Below are 16,289 nucleotides of genomic sequence, written 5' to 3' on the forward strand. Positions count from 1 at the left end.
ACAAATAATAAAGCAGAACTTCCCCACTCTGGCAAAGGAAATAGACTTCCAGGAAGTCCAGGGAGCTCAGAGTGTCCCAAAAAAGCTGGACCCAAGGAGGAACACACCAAGGCACATCATAATTACATTACTCAAGATTAAAATGAAGGAGAGAATTCTAGAAGCAGCAAGAGATAAGGAGGCAGTTACCTACAAAGGAGTTCCCATAAGACTGTCATCTGATTTCTCAAAAGAGATCTTACAGGCAAGAAGGGGCTAGAAAGAAGTATTCCAAGTCATGAAAGGCAAGGCTCTACATCCAAGATTGCTCTATCCAGCAAAGCTTTCATTTAGAATGGAAGGGCAAATAAAGTGTTTCTCAGATAAGGTCAAGTTAAAGGAGTTCATCATCACCAAGATCTTATTTTATGAAATGTTAAAGGGACTTATCTAAGAAAAGAAAAGATGAAAAACACGTACAGTAAAAATGACAGCAAACTCACAATGATTAACAACCATACCTAAAACAAAAACAATCTAAGCAAACAAACAACTAGAACAGGAATCAAATCACAGAAATGGAGAACACATGGAGGGTTAGCAACAGGGGAGTGGGAGGAGGAGAGAGGGGGAAAGGTACAGAGAATAAGTAGCATAGATGGTAGGTAGAAAATAGGGGGAGGGTAAGAATAGTACGGGAAAAGTAGAAGCTAAAGAACTTATAAGTATGACACATGGACATGAACTAAAGGTGGGGAATGTGGGTGAGAGAGGGTGTTCAGGGTGGAAGGGAGTGAAGGAGGGGATGAAGGGGGGAAAGGGATAACTGTAATAGCATAATCAATAAAATATATTTTAAAAAAGGAGAACTGTTGCCTCTACAATCCATCTCTCTCTAATCTATTTTCTCTACTGTCTTCTTATTTACCTCCCATGTATTCCTGGCCCACGTTCTCTCCACTTCTTTCATTGCTCAGACATCATTTAATCCACTCATTCAACACAGCCTCCCTGCCCTTAGGTTTGTTCCACTCACGACTAGTAGGCAAACAAACTCCTTAAGCACAGGTGGCAAACACAAGGCCCACAGGCGGAATCCAGCCCTTTAGCTTGTTTCATCCGGCCCAGTACCTTGTTTCTACCCAGCGGCAGCACCGAGCTCTGGTTTAACTGTTAAGGAGTAGTTACATGTATACAGTCCTAGAATTACATTCAGCCCTTTGAAGTCAACTGCGAAGCTGATGTGGACCCCGGTGAAAATGAGTCTGACACCCCTGCCTCTTAGAACGTGCTGGTCTTTGCAGAACTGGGATCCAGACGTGCTGCTGCCAGAGGCCGGGGCCTGTCGCCTGCTCCTCAGCCTGGGCTTCCTTCAGTCTGCCTGACCCAGGATTCCTCTAACCACTGAGATTTTCGTGTTCTTTAGGAACCAAATCCCCCAAAGAGTTTCTTTTAAAAACACTTTTTATTCACATCACAGAAAAGTGACTCATCTCCTTAATATATAAAAATCTCCCATAAATCCTGAAGCAAAAGGCCGATGACCCAACAGAAAAATAGCCAAGAAGAATATGAGTGGGTGGTTCTCAGGAAAGAAATACAAATGCCTCCCAGGAGTATGAAGAGGAACTCAACTCCACTTAAAATATAGGAAATACAAACTAAACTACAATGAGATGCCATTGGTAACTATCAAAGGAACAAACCTCAACCAATGTGACAGCATTCTCCAACAGCAAGGATGTGGAGAAATGCATCTTCTCATGTGTTGCTGAGTACACACCGCTACAATCTCTATCAGGCTCAATTTGGCAATACATGAAAATTTTAAATGTGTATAATCTTTCACCCAGAAATTTCACATGGAAGGTATTTATTCTAAGGACATAACGATACTATGCAAGATGATGAATATCCAAGGATATTCACAGAAGCACTGTTTATAACTGAGAGAGAGTGCAAGCACCCTAAGTTTTTACCAACAGCGGACTGGTCACACCAGTCATGGCACACTCACACACAGAACCCTGTGCAGCCACTCAAAGGGGTGGTGCAGCTGTACACTGATTTTGAATTATTGATAATGTATGTTAAGGGAGCAAGGTTAAGTACACATATGCATTTGCTTTCAAATACTTGAAATCACTCTGAAAGCACATAAAGGACAATGGCTGCCTGAAGGGAAGAGAATGAGTGACTCAGGGGACAAAGGTGGGAGGTTTACTTTTGACTTTCTGTGTTTTTATACTCCCTTCCCTTATTTACCATTAGAATATTGAGTTATATCCATACATTAGTTAGTCATGAAAAGGAACTCATAACATATTGCCTGACCCTTCAAATGCTATACACTCACAGCGCTATCTGTGATGCCCGGAGTTACTCTCTCATGTGAGCCATGGGCTTCACCCAGCTAACCTACACCAGCAGGACCCCACCCGATGGCACTGGGAATTGATCCATGTCACTCTCCTGTGTTAAAATAAAGTCAAACCTTCAATGAATCTCCATTTCCCCCAGAGAAAAGGTCAGTCCATTAAAAAGACAATCTCCTTTACCACCCAATCCCAACCTGCAAAACTCCAACTCGATCTCAGCCACACCAGACAGGCCACCACACCTCCCTCACTTGCCCACAAAAGCCCCTCCCATCTCCTCTCCTTCCCTGTCTATCCAACAAATCATACATACCCTGTGAGGTGTCCATCAAATTACCTTCTGGAGCCTTCCCTACCCTCCAGGAAGAACCAGTGAAACCGCTCTGTGCCCTGAACAGTACTTTGCCTTTCCTACAAGAAATTTACTGCTCAAAATGTACTTCATTCATCATTTATGGGTCTACAGATGGCTACATTGAATCTCTGGTCATCTTCCTCAGACTGGAAATACCCGGAAGAAAGAAGCCTAACTCACTCATCATGTACTCCTAGCGCCTCATAACCGCCTTGCACTCACAGGTGCTTCAGATACCTGAACTCATTGTCACCATTTCCCCCATGTTTCCTCACATATCAAACTGAGTTAAGAATGTTGTTTTTCCAAGCATATTTCTATGAGGCTGGTTAATGGTTGCCCAGCATGACCCATACAAATTTATCTCCCAAGATTAAGCCAAGCCCTGAGCTTGGTCTTTTTCCCAATTCTCACACAGCTCTCTGGTGTCAGTTTGACCTGAGTTTCTCCTACTGGACACTCTGATTGGCTACAGTTAAAACAAAAAACAAAAAAACCTTTTGGTTTGTTTTCCCACAGTTGATTGCACAGCATGTGGTATCCATTTGGTGCACTGGGCATGCACAAAAATGACTTGGGAGATCAGAGCTATCTTTTCAGGAGCAAAGGGAGAAGTTGATATCCTGTTCTGCTACTTTTTAACTCTAAAGACTATAAATTCTCTTAATGGAAAAAATATCTAAATAGTCTGCCCAAAACTACTTATGATGCTTGTGCTCAAACGCAGTTTTTGCTGAATTTTGCTTCTCTAGCCAATAAAAATGGTGGTGAGGAAAACAATTAACAGGTAAATGGATAAACATAGTGTGGTATATCTATGCAATGGAATATTACTCAGCAACAAAAATGGATGAACAATTAAAACACACAACATCTAAACAAATGTGCTGGGTGAAAGAAACCAGACTTTCCCCCCAAAAGAGACAGTGCATATTGGTTGATTCCATCTATGTAAAATTCTAGAAAGTACAAACTAATCTAGTCAATAATAGTAACAGAAAGCAGATCTGATTGCTCAGAGATGGGAGAAAGGCTGGTAGGGAGGAGGGAAGGATTACCAAAGATCGTGAGGAAGCTTTTGTATGTGATGGATTTGTTCACTGTCTTCATTGTGGTGGTGCTTTCATGAGTATGTACATTTGTCAGTTTGTAGAAACTTGCAAAATGGTATACTCTAAATAGATATTTTTATGTCAATTATACCTCACTACAGGTGTTTTAAAAAGTGGACAGAGGTGAGAGAGGAGGGAGTCCATCTAAGAACATATGTATGCACTGCAGTTTCCAAAAGTGGTTTTCAAAGAAAAGGAATGTTCAATATGTTCAATACTCACCAAATACCTTTCTAGAATGACATTTTCCTGAAAGTGTCATTTTCTGGGAAGATAGGAATTGTATTTTTGAAATGAGCAGCCAGGTTGCAAGCAGATGATTAATTATCATGGAAAATCATTGATGTATCATTGCAATTTCACAGTATTTCTTACAGTTAAAATAAAGCTCCTTCACATCTCTCATAAAGGTATTGTGAAGCTTTAATTGATTTGTGTTGGTAAAAACCCTTGGTTACCATCATGGAAAATAATTGAATTAAGCATTGAAATATAAATGTACAAGTTTTGTTATTGTTTTCATATTTGTTTTTCTTTACAATAAACATTGTAGAGTGCCAGCTATTCTAACACATTATTAAACTAGAGGAGATACTGAACTCAGGGCCTTGCATATCTGTTGATTTGATGTTAAATTACAGAATCTATAGAGATATTTAAAGAAACTCAGGTAGCTACCTGCCTCTGCATGCTGAATAATCTTGCAAATACTATTTGCCTACTCATCAACAAGCAGTAATGACTTATGCAGAGTGAAGTAAGGAATATAAACCTGTAGGCTTAGTTGTATACATACTTCCTTTACAGTAAGGTAGGTATTTTTCCTTCTTTTGAGAAGAATAACTTAATTAAGCCAGCATCACAACAAAGAAATGCAATAAAAATATAAACGACAATATTGATCAAAAGACAATGTAGACATTGTCCTAAGGGAGACAGAGAAGAGGAACTCAGAGTTTAAAGATTTTTTTTTAAGATTTTATTTATTTATTTTTAGAGAGGGAAAGGAGGGAGGGAGAGAGAGAGAGAGAGAGAGAGAGAGAGAGAGAGAGAGAGAAACATCAATGTGCGGTTGCTGGGGGTTATGGCCTGCAACCCAGGAATGTACCCTGCCTGGGAATCGAACCTGGGACACTTTGGTTCCCAGCCCGCACTCAATCCACTGAGCTACGCCAGCCAGGGCTTAAAGATGTTTTTTGAAAGGCTCTATCTGGAGTAACAGTCACAGCATGAATATAACAAGTGACTTGGTAATTGTCTTTAAGGATCACTCAGTGGAATCCACACACACTAGGCCTTCAGTAATTGTTAGACAGTATTACTCATAATTGCAGGAGTGAAATTTGAGACTGTGACCCAGCATCCAGTGAACAGACCTGGATACCACAACCCCTCACTATTTGCAAAGCAGAGATAAAGATGTTGCTATATTATCTCTATTCAAACCAATGTGATCAGACATGAGCATGGAGCAAACTGTTCAAGAAAGTGTTGATCTTTAGGCAGAAACAAGTTTATTCTTTAAGAGATAAACATGTTAGAAGGACTCTGCTGTGGATCTAAAGGAGAGACCCACAGCAAAGGGGATAACGGTTGACATTCGGATGACAATGTCACTGTGAGACAATAAGTAAGGCTGTCTACAAGTCTTTGTGGTCAGCTGTAGAGCATTCTGCTATTTATAAGGCTAGAACATAGTAGTCACAAGCCATGTGTGGAAATTTAAATGTAAATGTAAGTTAATTAGAATTTAAAATGCATTTCCTCAGTTGCTCTTGCCACATTTCAAGTGTTCAGCAGACACATGTGGTTAGTGGCTCCCATACTGGACAACACAATATAAAATATTCCATCATCCCAGAAAGTTCTAGTGGGTAGTGTTGGGCTGGAATGAGGCAGAGGACAGCACGGGGATGCTAAGTAAGGAACATAGATTTGTGATACAGATTTGAGAATGGGACATTGGTTATTAGTGGTCATGTCACTCAACTCCCAAAGAGAAGAGAGACCTTGGTTCACACTCTTTTAGCCTGGCTTTCAGTAAAAAGAGTTGAAGCACTCTTTATGTCCCCATGCCCTCTGAGACCTCAAAAACTAAATGTGTGTTTCCCATAAAATATTAAATCAAGAGAAATTAAGACAGCACACTTAATGTGAAATAAAGTTCATATATTCCTGTTTAAACACAGATTAGAATTTCTGTCAGAACAATGCCAGTGAAGAGTTGACATTCTAATTAATACAATTTACATTATAAAGCACTGAATATCTTTATCTTGCTATTATGAAATGCCCTCTTTAAAAAAATCAATGCTCTACTCAACAGGGAATTGAGTACTAAGGGCAGTATTTAAAAACCCATGTACAAGAGAGGTGTTTAAGGTTACTGGCATTTTTACACACCATCAACCAAGGTCTCTAAAAAGGGAAGCAATACACTCATCCTCTACCACACAGTTTTGTCATTCTTTCCCAAGCAGAAGGCTGTTTGCATGTAGCAACAAGACTTTCAGACTGGTTTTCTCACAATGATTTAAAACACTGCAAAACACAAACATCAAAAAAGTATTCTCTCTCTCCCCTTCTCTCCCTCTCTCTCTCTGAACCCCTCCCTGCCTTTTCTTACCTCCTCTTTCCTCCCTCTCTCTCATCTCTCTCTCACTTAACGTGAGGGAGCGGTCCTGAAATCCTGTGAACTCTCATACACGCAGCTTCTCACACAGTGCTTATTCAATCCATATTCTGGGTGTGTAAAAGGGGCAGAAAATCAGCCCCACAGTTGGGTACCCAAGGATTCGTGTTCATTACCTTTGTCAATTTTATGCTATCAGTGAAAGGAATAAAGATGAGATCCTTAAAGCTTGAATTTTCATTTCCTACGACAATGTGCTTTTTCTTCATGCTTTATCACACTCCACTCCTTGGTTCCCACCCCTTCATAATTGATATCGGCCATTTGAAGCATTCAGCGAAAACCTCACGAGGTTCATCAAACGTCCCCCAGTCTATAACTCTTGCTCCTAACGTATTCAGAAGCATATCCATCCAAGTGTTTTCCACTTCCCCTGCACGGCAGTCCCTCTACACAGGGACAAATGTAATGACAGTTGTATTAATTATATGCCGAAAACCCACATCGCCGCAAAAATGATGGAGATCATCGCTTTAAATATTTTATTAAAATAACCCAGTGTAGAACTGATAAAGTAGACCCTCTTGATAATGAGAGGTTCATTAATTTTACAAGAATTCTAGAAAGCTTAGAATGGTCATCAAAATTATCTCTTTCATTTATATTTTCTTAAGAAAAGGAAAACCTTCAATCATTGCTTTAGAGGGAAGAGTGTAATGAAATTTTCTAAGGTATTTTTAAAAATAATAACTTTCTGGAAAAAGTTTTGAAAAATGGCTTGAAATATGGAGGATTTAGATTTCATAGTTTTACTTGAAATGCCTATAATTTTCAGCTGCTGCAGTTTACCTGTTAAAACTTGGTTTCATTAGCATATAATGATTTCTGATAAATAAAATTACTACTCTCCATAAACAAACAAGTAGTGCATTAAAACCCTTTCGTTACTGACAGCAAAAGCAACATAGTCTTGCCTACCAAGTGCGTCTCCAGGTACAGTTTAAGGCCATCCGTCTCTGCTTTCGGGGGTGCCCAGTTCTCGGTAGTCTCCATGGCTTCATTTAACCATTGAATGAATTCGTCCAGCTTGTTTACAAACCCCTTGTGACAAAAAAGAAAAGGAGAAAAAGGACAAGAAAAGCATGTTAGTTGGTTATTTTTTAAAGCCAACCTTAAATATCCCAACCTCACTGCTGGTAAAATCGATACCACTGCACTCCCATCCTAGTCTCACACTATGGAATGAATTTTCCAGTATTCCTGGCACCAAAACCTATCAAAATGCAAAGAAATTATCCGTGACTTCCTCTAAGTTTCTTTCCTAGGAACACTTTTAGGAGAAATTTGGATTGGACTCCGGGGTGTCATTGTAAAAGTGACCTAAAATCACCAAAACATTTCCAGTGTCTCACAAGCTCCTCTCACCAAAAAACAGGTCAGGTCTGCTAGGAACACTCCCTGCCTTTGGGGGGGAAAGCACTTCTGTAAAGATGGTATTCTTTATGTAACGGAACTAGAAATCTATTTTTTAAGTCACAAAAATGTGTTAAGGGACTTGGATGAGTTCAAATGACATCCCAAACGTTTGTGGCTGAGCCTGGCTTGTAAGAGTAGAAAAGATGGAATCAATGAACAAAGTAAACACTTGACTCTGGGTGTGTCCCAGATATAAAGAAATATTCTTGGCTAGGGAGCACAAATCAAAATAATCTTGCAATTTTTCAAATAGTGGTTATAAAAATTTATTGACCATTTAAAAGAACACATCTGTAGAAAAGGAAATTATTTTGAAAAAAAGGAAAGCCCAGCTATGAACCTAAGGCAAGGAAATGGGGCTGGGTGCCTGCTGTCCATGTCTAGGTAAACAGCTCCACCTAGAGGTGAAAAGGAGTAAAGACAGGATACGACGTTTGTACTCAGGGAGATGGCCTGTGATACTTACTTACCTATTAAACTAACCTGTTTTTCATGTTTTGCCTTTTGATTTTCAATAATATGTTTAATGTTTAACAGGATATCCAGAGACTGAAGTGATAATAGGGAAAGCCTCATTTTCTTTAATCATGCTTCTCAGAAACTACATTTTGTCATTAAGCTTTCTCCTAGATAATAGTTGAAGACTCATAAACCTTTAACTCAGGCAATTGATTGGCCTCAAAATAATTATTAGAAGAAAACAAGTGGCATTGAGAACAGCAGTAAAGAGAAGTGCAGACAAATAACACTCAGAAACACATTCCTGTCAGTCAAAGGGGGATGGAGCAGAGAGGTGGACCTGGCAGCCCGCGCAGTGGCGTCGGCAGCCACGCTCCGGCGTGAGCCTGTTGGCCCACGTGGTGGAGTGTCTCGTGTTTCCCAGGTTCCTGGGTGCTACCCCAAGCGTTTCCTCTTGAAAACAGCCCTCCCGTGCCAAGTGACATAGGACAATCACACCTATCCTTTAGAAAAATCTAAATTTCTCATATTGCAACTTGTTCCAAATGCTAGGAATCCATGCCAAGTAATTAGTTTTGGCCTTTCTCACATAGGTAGTCTGTTAGAAATGGAGCCCCTAATTATTTTTTCTCATTTTTAAGTTTTTTAATTAAAGAGTTATACTTTATTACTATCAATTGCCCTTTGTTTCTCCACTTTTTAATTTATTTTTATTGTATTTTTCCATTACAATTGAAGTCCTAACTCTTGACACTCTCATAATTATATTTTGTGAAAAATTAAGATAGCCTTTGCTGATCAAATGAACTTATATCTGTAGAACCTCATCAGAATATCAGAGTCTAGAAGATTGATAATTGTGAGTTGAATATAGTATTTTATAGTATTTATACTATTAAATAGTAGGTATTATTGAATTTGGACCTTGAATTGTTATATCTGTATGTATAAATTGGTTTGGGGAAAATTAAGTCAAGAAGTAAATTATTTTGGAAACAATCAGTTAAATCCAAAAAGATAAATAGTAAAACATGTTATTTGAAATATAACTATTCATATCTTCTCTTCCTCCAAAAAACAAGGAAACAAAACCATGTGTGTGTATGTGAATGCATGTGCACCTCATAATAACAAACATCAGTCTTAGCCAAAGAGCATTAAACACTGTGGTTCAGATTTCCTAACAGATTCATAATTACACAGCAAGGTGAAATCGGTGAGATGCAGGTTAGGCAAAAACCATGAGACCCAGAGAAACTTTCTGGATGATCTCTCCTCATAGCCCAGCCAGCCAGAAATACCAAGGCTGCCCGCTATGGAGGGCACAGAGGTCCTTTCACGGCATCATTCTGGGCTTCCTCTTAATTATATCCCATCCATACTGATTTTCACTTATTACACATTTTCTCAACTCTTCTCTTGCCAGTGCTGAAGAGTTTCATCAATCACAATGAAATCTGACAATCACTATTCTTAACTTGTAGTAAAAAGCTAAGCACTCCTCCTTTTAAGGAGATCTTAACTCTCCCCCTCCTCCTCTCCTGCTTAGGTGTGTAGTCACAAGAGAATAAACAGAAATCATGAAAGCAAGGGAAACTGGGATCCATCTAATTTTTGATACCTTTCTCACCTGCTATTTGTCTACCTCTCCCAGACCCTTTCACTGTGTACTGTCAGCAAGGCTCTGTGCAGTGATCCCCAGGTGATGAGATACTCTTCTGAGAAAGACTAAGTAAGTGGCCTTGGCTGGTGTGGCTCAGTGGATTGAGCTCCAGCCTGCGAACTGAAGGGTCACTGGTTCAATTCTCACTCAAGGAACATGCCTGTTCTGTGGGCCAGTTCCTGGATAGGGGGTGCACGAGAGGCAATCACACACTGATGTTCCTCTCCCCCTCTTTCTCCCTCTCTTCCTCTCTATCTAAAAATAAAATAAATAAAATCTTAAAAAAAAAAGAAATACGAAGTAAGTGCCACTCGATACAACAAGCCATGCTATGTGCTCGAGAATTCACGTGTGGACACATACATGAATATTTGATGCTCATTTTCAGAATCTCTGCTAGAGTCTTTGGGGTATGAATGAAGGAAAATGAGGCTGATGTAAGCAAAAACATAGGAAAATGGAGAAAAGTAAAAAATTTTATTTGGTACTACAGATCAAGTCCTAACAGAACAAATATTGATCATTCATTAATCCTTTTAACAAATAATTATTAAGTGTCCACTCTGCTTAAAGCACACTGCTGTGCAGTATTGGGAATAAAAAAGATAAATATCTTTGCAACAAAAAAAATTTCAGCAGAAACAAAGCATATCTAAGCACTGGCCTACTGAATTCAAGTAATTTTAATCATTTTTTTAGTTTTACAATAAATAGAGAGTTGGAATACTCTGGATTTTCTTCTGAAATGTATGCTGCCTGTATCAGAATTCTGTCTGTACCCAATCTTGTCTCCATCCTCAGTATTTGACCTAACTGTGTTTGTTTCCCTAATATTCTTGGTTACCTGGAGAGTCACTGATAGCTATAAAAATTAGATTTTCTTCAGGACACAGTCCAATGCTGCCATCGAACCACATAAAAAGCACACTTACACACATTCACCTCACTGCCACAGGCTAATTACAAACTGTTGAAAGGCCATATTTTAATGCCTTCATTGTCCAAACTCCTGCTGATACATCCTATCTGTCCAGTCCCTCTCCGGACACTCGCCACCACTGGCCTTCTCGTTGGCCCCTTTCTACCCCTTATTCCACTACCACTCTCTGATTCCTTGTCAAGCTCTCCAGGGACCCACTGAGGGTGACCCAGTCCACAGGCCCCTTCTTTGTCAGCCACCCTCTTAACTGTTTCCCCCCCGAGTGTGTCCCTTGCCATGCTCATATGTAATACATATTCTGAGAGTCCGCAGATTGTTGACTGGAGCCAAGCCAGGATTCAGCCTCCAGAAGAAACCCTGGTTATCCAATGTGGGAGAGAATGGAGCAACTCTTAGCCCTGCTACCACCAGTTGGCAATACACTCCCCTCTTGCAAAGCATTTGCATTTTGAAAATTCCTTAATGAGGTGCTTTGAAAAAAATCCTACGTTTACACTTGCTAAAGCATCAATCTATTTAAAGACTAAGAAGCATAGTCAAAGTGCATGCAAATGTACACTTAGAGGTTTGTAAAAAATAATTTGCTAGAGTCCTCAGCTGGTTAACATGCATTTGAAAATTATATTATATTAAATTTACATTTGAGTCTTGCAAATAGCTACACTCTGATGGCAGGTTAAGAATACCCATTATTTCACTGATTTTCCTACCTATGTCTCTCCTACAGCAGAGGTAGCTCGGGTAAATTTAAATGGGGGAGGGGCAGTAATTAATTACTGTTGTGCCTGTCAAGGCGGTCATGTGCAGCAGGAATGAAAAGAAGAGCCTCTTGCACCAGATATGGGATACAGTAGGAAACAAGAGATGGTCTCTGCCTTACAGAGCTGAAAGCGTAGGGGGATAGTTGTGTGTTTTTTTATAGAATTATATAATTTTAGACACAATTGAAATGAAAAACTATTTGCCTAAAAGGGAGAAGGGGGTGTACACAACAGGAAGCAGATGCCGCATTGTCACTCCAAGTCTGTGACATGGAGCTGATTATGGCCATTTTACAGATGAGGAAACTGATGGTCAAAGCAGGTGAGTGACTCGACTAGTGGCAAAGTTGGGACTTGAACCTGTATCTCACTCTGAGTCTGCTTCTCCCACAGCACTGCAATGACCTTGAGAAACAGCACACCTGGAGACACGTCATCAGTTGGGTGACGGGAAAGCGTGTTTCTCCCAGCCCCACAGCCCTAACACTGAGGAAAATTCCCTGAACTCTGAGTCCTTCCTCCTTTACATTCACTATTTTCTGTTAATTTTTTTTGAAAGGGGATTTGTGATGAGGCTGGATGCTTAATAAGAAACATAAATTTACTTAAGGTAAGGGTAAGAGAAGAGCAACTTCTTTTTAGCAAGCAAAATCACAGTGAAGTTTATTTCTAATTCACAGAAAATTTAAACCCAAAATTTAAACCAGGCGCATGCTTGAATGAGCCTGTTCTACCCGTGTCTCAGTTACAGATGAGTTTGACTCAGTTCAGTCACAGAGATGGTGCTGGGCTCTCAGGAGGTAGCCCAGCCAGTGATCTGAACTGCTCATTTCCTGCTGGTGCTTGCTGTCTGGATGTGTGTGTGAATGTGTGGGTGTGAACGTGTGTGTGTTCACCACCAAAGGATTCATACTTCTCAGTGGACAGAGCGATGATGTCTCATCTTGTCTAGATCAAGTGGGCTGTGTTCAGGCATGAACACCAAAAAAAGGAGCTATTTTTACAATATTTATGAAAAAAATGGTGAGCCTCTGCTGTTGAATCTTTTAAACATTAAAAAGTATTTACTCCTTTCTTAGTATCCCAAGATTAAAGGACTCTGTGAATTATCTCTTCTGAACAATTCTAGCTGAAACAATAGAAATCTTCACACAGCACTGGTACACACAACAGGCCATTTGGCCCCAGGGTCTCATAAAGACGCTGTGAGGTGGGCACTACCGTCACCCCCACGTCACAGGTTTGTAAGACTGAGGCCCGAGGAGGTGAAGAGACCTACCCAGTGCTGCAGGACCAGAAGGTGCTGGACTCAGTGCCTGCATCTGGAGAGCCTCACTTGGCACCATATAAAATCAGGAAAGGCCCGTTGATCTAACAATTTGTTCAAGTCCCTGGCAGAAATTAGAAGTTAAAAAACCTCTAAATGAGAATAAATTGTGAGGAACATGAGAGGGTATATTTTAAAAAAAACAGACTTCAGGCAAGATGGAGGCATAGGTGGATGCACCGTACCTCCACGCACAACCAAGATTAGAACAACAATTTAGAGGCAGAATAACACCCAGAACTGACAGAGAATTTATCTGAATGGAAGTTGGACAGCCAAGAAGTTGAAGTAGACCCATTCATCCAGACTGGTAGGAGAAGTGGAGACAAGCAGCTGGGTGCAGGTTGCAGCATGGGTCTTGGTGCGGAGAGCAGAGAGCAGTGGGCACGTAAGGCATCCAGGGTGCACAGGATTGCAGCGGGTGATCCCTGAGTACGAGAGCGGCAGCTGGCGGACCCAGTGAGGTGGCAATTGTGGACGGAGACAGAGCGCGCAGCCCAGGATCCCAGGGAAGGGACTGTGGTCCCAGGAGAATGGAGCTACCACCATTGTTCCCTCCCGCCCCCGCCCCCACATATAACGTCACAATCTAGCGACTGGGGTGCCCAGCCCCAGTGAACACCTAAGGCTCCACCCCTCACCATAACAGGAGTGACCAGACCAAAAAAAAAAAAAGAGAGAGAGAGAGAGAGAGAGAGAGAGATGTCTCAAACAGAAAAACAGATCAATGCCCCAGAGCTCATTCTTTTGAGCGACCAAGAGATAGCCAATCTATCAGGTGCACAGTTCAAAAACACTGGTGATCAGGAAGCTCACAGGATTGGTTGATTTTGGGCACAAATTACATGAAAAAATGCAGGTTACCATAAAAGAGATGAAGAGATCTTCCTTCCTTCTAGGAAGGAAGATTCACAGAGAACCAAAGGTGATGGGAAGGAAACTGGGACTCAAAACAATAGAGTGGACAAGAAGGAAGAAAAAAACAACCAAACAGGAAAGAATGAAGAAATAAGAATTAAAAAAAAATGAGGAGAAGCTTAGGAACCTCCAGGACATTTTTAAATGTTCCAACATCCAAATTATAGGGATACCAGAAGGGGGAGAGGAAAAGCAACAAACTGAACACGTATTTGAACAAATAATAAAGGAGAACTTCCCCATTCTGGCAAAGGAAATAGACTTCCAGGAAGTCCAGGAAACTCAGAGAGCCCCAAAGAAGTTGGGCCCAAGAAGAAACACACCAAGGCACATCATAATTACATTAGCCAAGGTAAAAATGAAGGAGAGAATCCTAGAAGCAGCAAGAGATAAGGGGACAGTTACCTACAAAGGAGTTCCCATCAGACTATCAGCTGATTTCTCAAAAGAGACCTTGCAGGCAAGAAGGGGCTGGAAAGAAGTCTTCTAAGTCATGAAAGGCAAGGACCCACATCCCAGATTGCTCTATCCAGCAAAGCTTTCATTTAGAATGGAAGGGCACATAAAGTGCTTCTCAAATAAGGTCAAGTTAAAGGAGTTCATCATCACCAAGCCCTTATTTTATGAAATGTTAAAGGGACTTATCTAAGAAAAGAAGATAAAGAAAAAACATGTATAGTAAAAGGACAGCAAACTCACAATTATTAACAACCACACCTAAAGCAAAACCAAAAGAAACTAAGCAAGCAACTAGAACGGGAACAGAACCACAGGAATGGAGATCACATGGAGGGTTAGCAACAGGGGAGTGGGAGGAGGAGAGAGGGGGAAAAGGTACAGAGAATAAGTAGCATAGATGGTAGGTTGACAATAGATAGGGGGAGGGTAAGAATAGTATGGGAAATGTAGAAGCTAAAGAATTTATAAGTATGACACATGGACATGACTAAAGGGGGGGATATGAGTGGGAGAGGGTATACAGAGTGGAGGGGAGTGAAGGGGGGAAAATGGGTCAACTGTAATAGCATAATCAATAAAATATATTTTTTAAAAAAACAGCACGGAAAATGTTAAGTGAACAGTTGCTACAACCAGACAAAACTGAATTTGATTCCAGGCACATCTACCTCTTACTAACAGTGGAAACTAAATGAGCTATTTAATGCCTCTGAATCTCAGATACTCCACCTATAAGGGAGGGACAGCAATATTCATCTTGAGTTTACATGAGAATTTCAAGAGAAAATGTATTTTAAAGCCTAGTGTAAAACTAGGGCTTAATAAATGATTTTTAAAAGCCATTCCTAATCAACAAGTTCCAAGTTGATCTTTTATTTCATTCATTTAAGCTGTGGTACATTTATACAATGGAATACTACTTGGCCATAAAAAAGAGGGAAATTTTACCCTTTGCAACAACATGAATGGACCTGGACAGTATTATACTAAGTGAAATAAGCCAGTCAGAGAAAGACAAATGCCATATGATTTTACTTATATGTGGAATCTAATAAACACAGTAAACTAACAAACAAAATAAAAAGACTCATAGACAGAGAACAGACTGACAGCTGTCGAGGGGAGAGGGACTAGGGGGCTGGGTAAAACAAGTGAAGGGAGTAAGAAAAAAAATACAAATGAACTCATAGACACAGACAACAGTGTGGTGATTACCAGAGGGAAAGTGGAGTGGGGGAGGTAGACGAAGGTAAAGGGGGGATAAGTGGTGATGGAAGGAGACGATGGGGTGGCAAACACACAATTCAATACACAGATGATGTGTTATAGAATTGTGCACTTGAAACCTATATAATTTTATGAACGAATGTCACCCTAATAAATTCAATTAAATAAATAAATAATATTGATTATTCACCACACATATGGCGCTGTGCTAGGCACCTCAGGGGAGATGGATGAGAAAAGTCCCCACACACAGGTGGCACCAATTGCTCCGGGCATTCGGAGGAGGGAGGCAACATGGAGGGGACAGCAGCTGAATCTGCAAGTTAGCAACGATTTCCCTGCCTCCTTATTCCATCGGTAGGTCTGAAGGGCATCACATTCCTCTATTCACAGCCACAAGTTTAAGAATAATCAGGCCTAACTTTTCAAAATGGTACACATGCTTTGAACCTAGTCACTGCATTAGCAATGGCTACCAATGAGTAATCGCAGTCCTACCCTACCCACAGGGAAGCTTTATTTAGGCTTAGCTGGTAGAACTAGAACTCAGTTTAGAAGCAAAATTATGCACTGAGATTTTATATCTATTAATACACACGTATA

General features: G+C 40.4%; 1 protein-coding gene across 6 annotated transcripts in view; it reads right to left on the bottom strand.

Moving 5' to 3' along the window:
• The window catches only part of AKAP6 (A-kinase anchoring protein 6), a 470,989-nt gene that overhangs the window by 242,968 nt on the left and 211,732 nt on the right, over positions 1-16,289 (bottom strand). For all 6 annotated transcript variants that reach the window (XR_004903997.1, XM_036029438.1, XM_036029433.1 and 3 more), the window contains exon 5: positions 7,435-7,557. Coding sequence is in view for 5 of the 6 variants with exons in the window: in XM_036029438.1 (XP_035885331.1) it covers positions 7,435-7,557 (123 nt within the window). In the remaining variant the exon portion in view is untranslated. The remainder of the gene's footprint in view (positions 1-7,434; positions 7,558-16,289) is intronic.

Source organism: Phyllostomus discolor, chromosome 1, assembly GCF_004126475.2.
Source record: "Phyllostomus discolor isolate MPI-MPIP mPhyDis1 chromosome 1, mPhyDis1.pri.v3, whole genome shotgun sequence".
In the NCBI taxonomy this organism is placed as follows: domain Eukaryota; kingdom Metazoa; phylum Chordata; class Mammalia; order Chiroptera; family Phyllostomidae; genus Phyllostomus; species Phyllostomus discolor.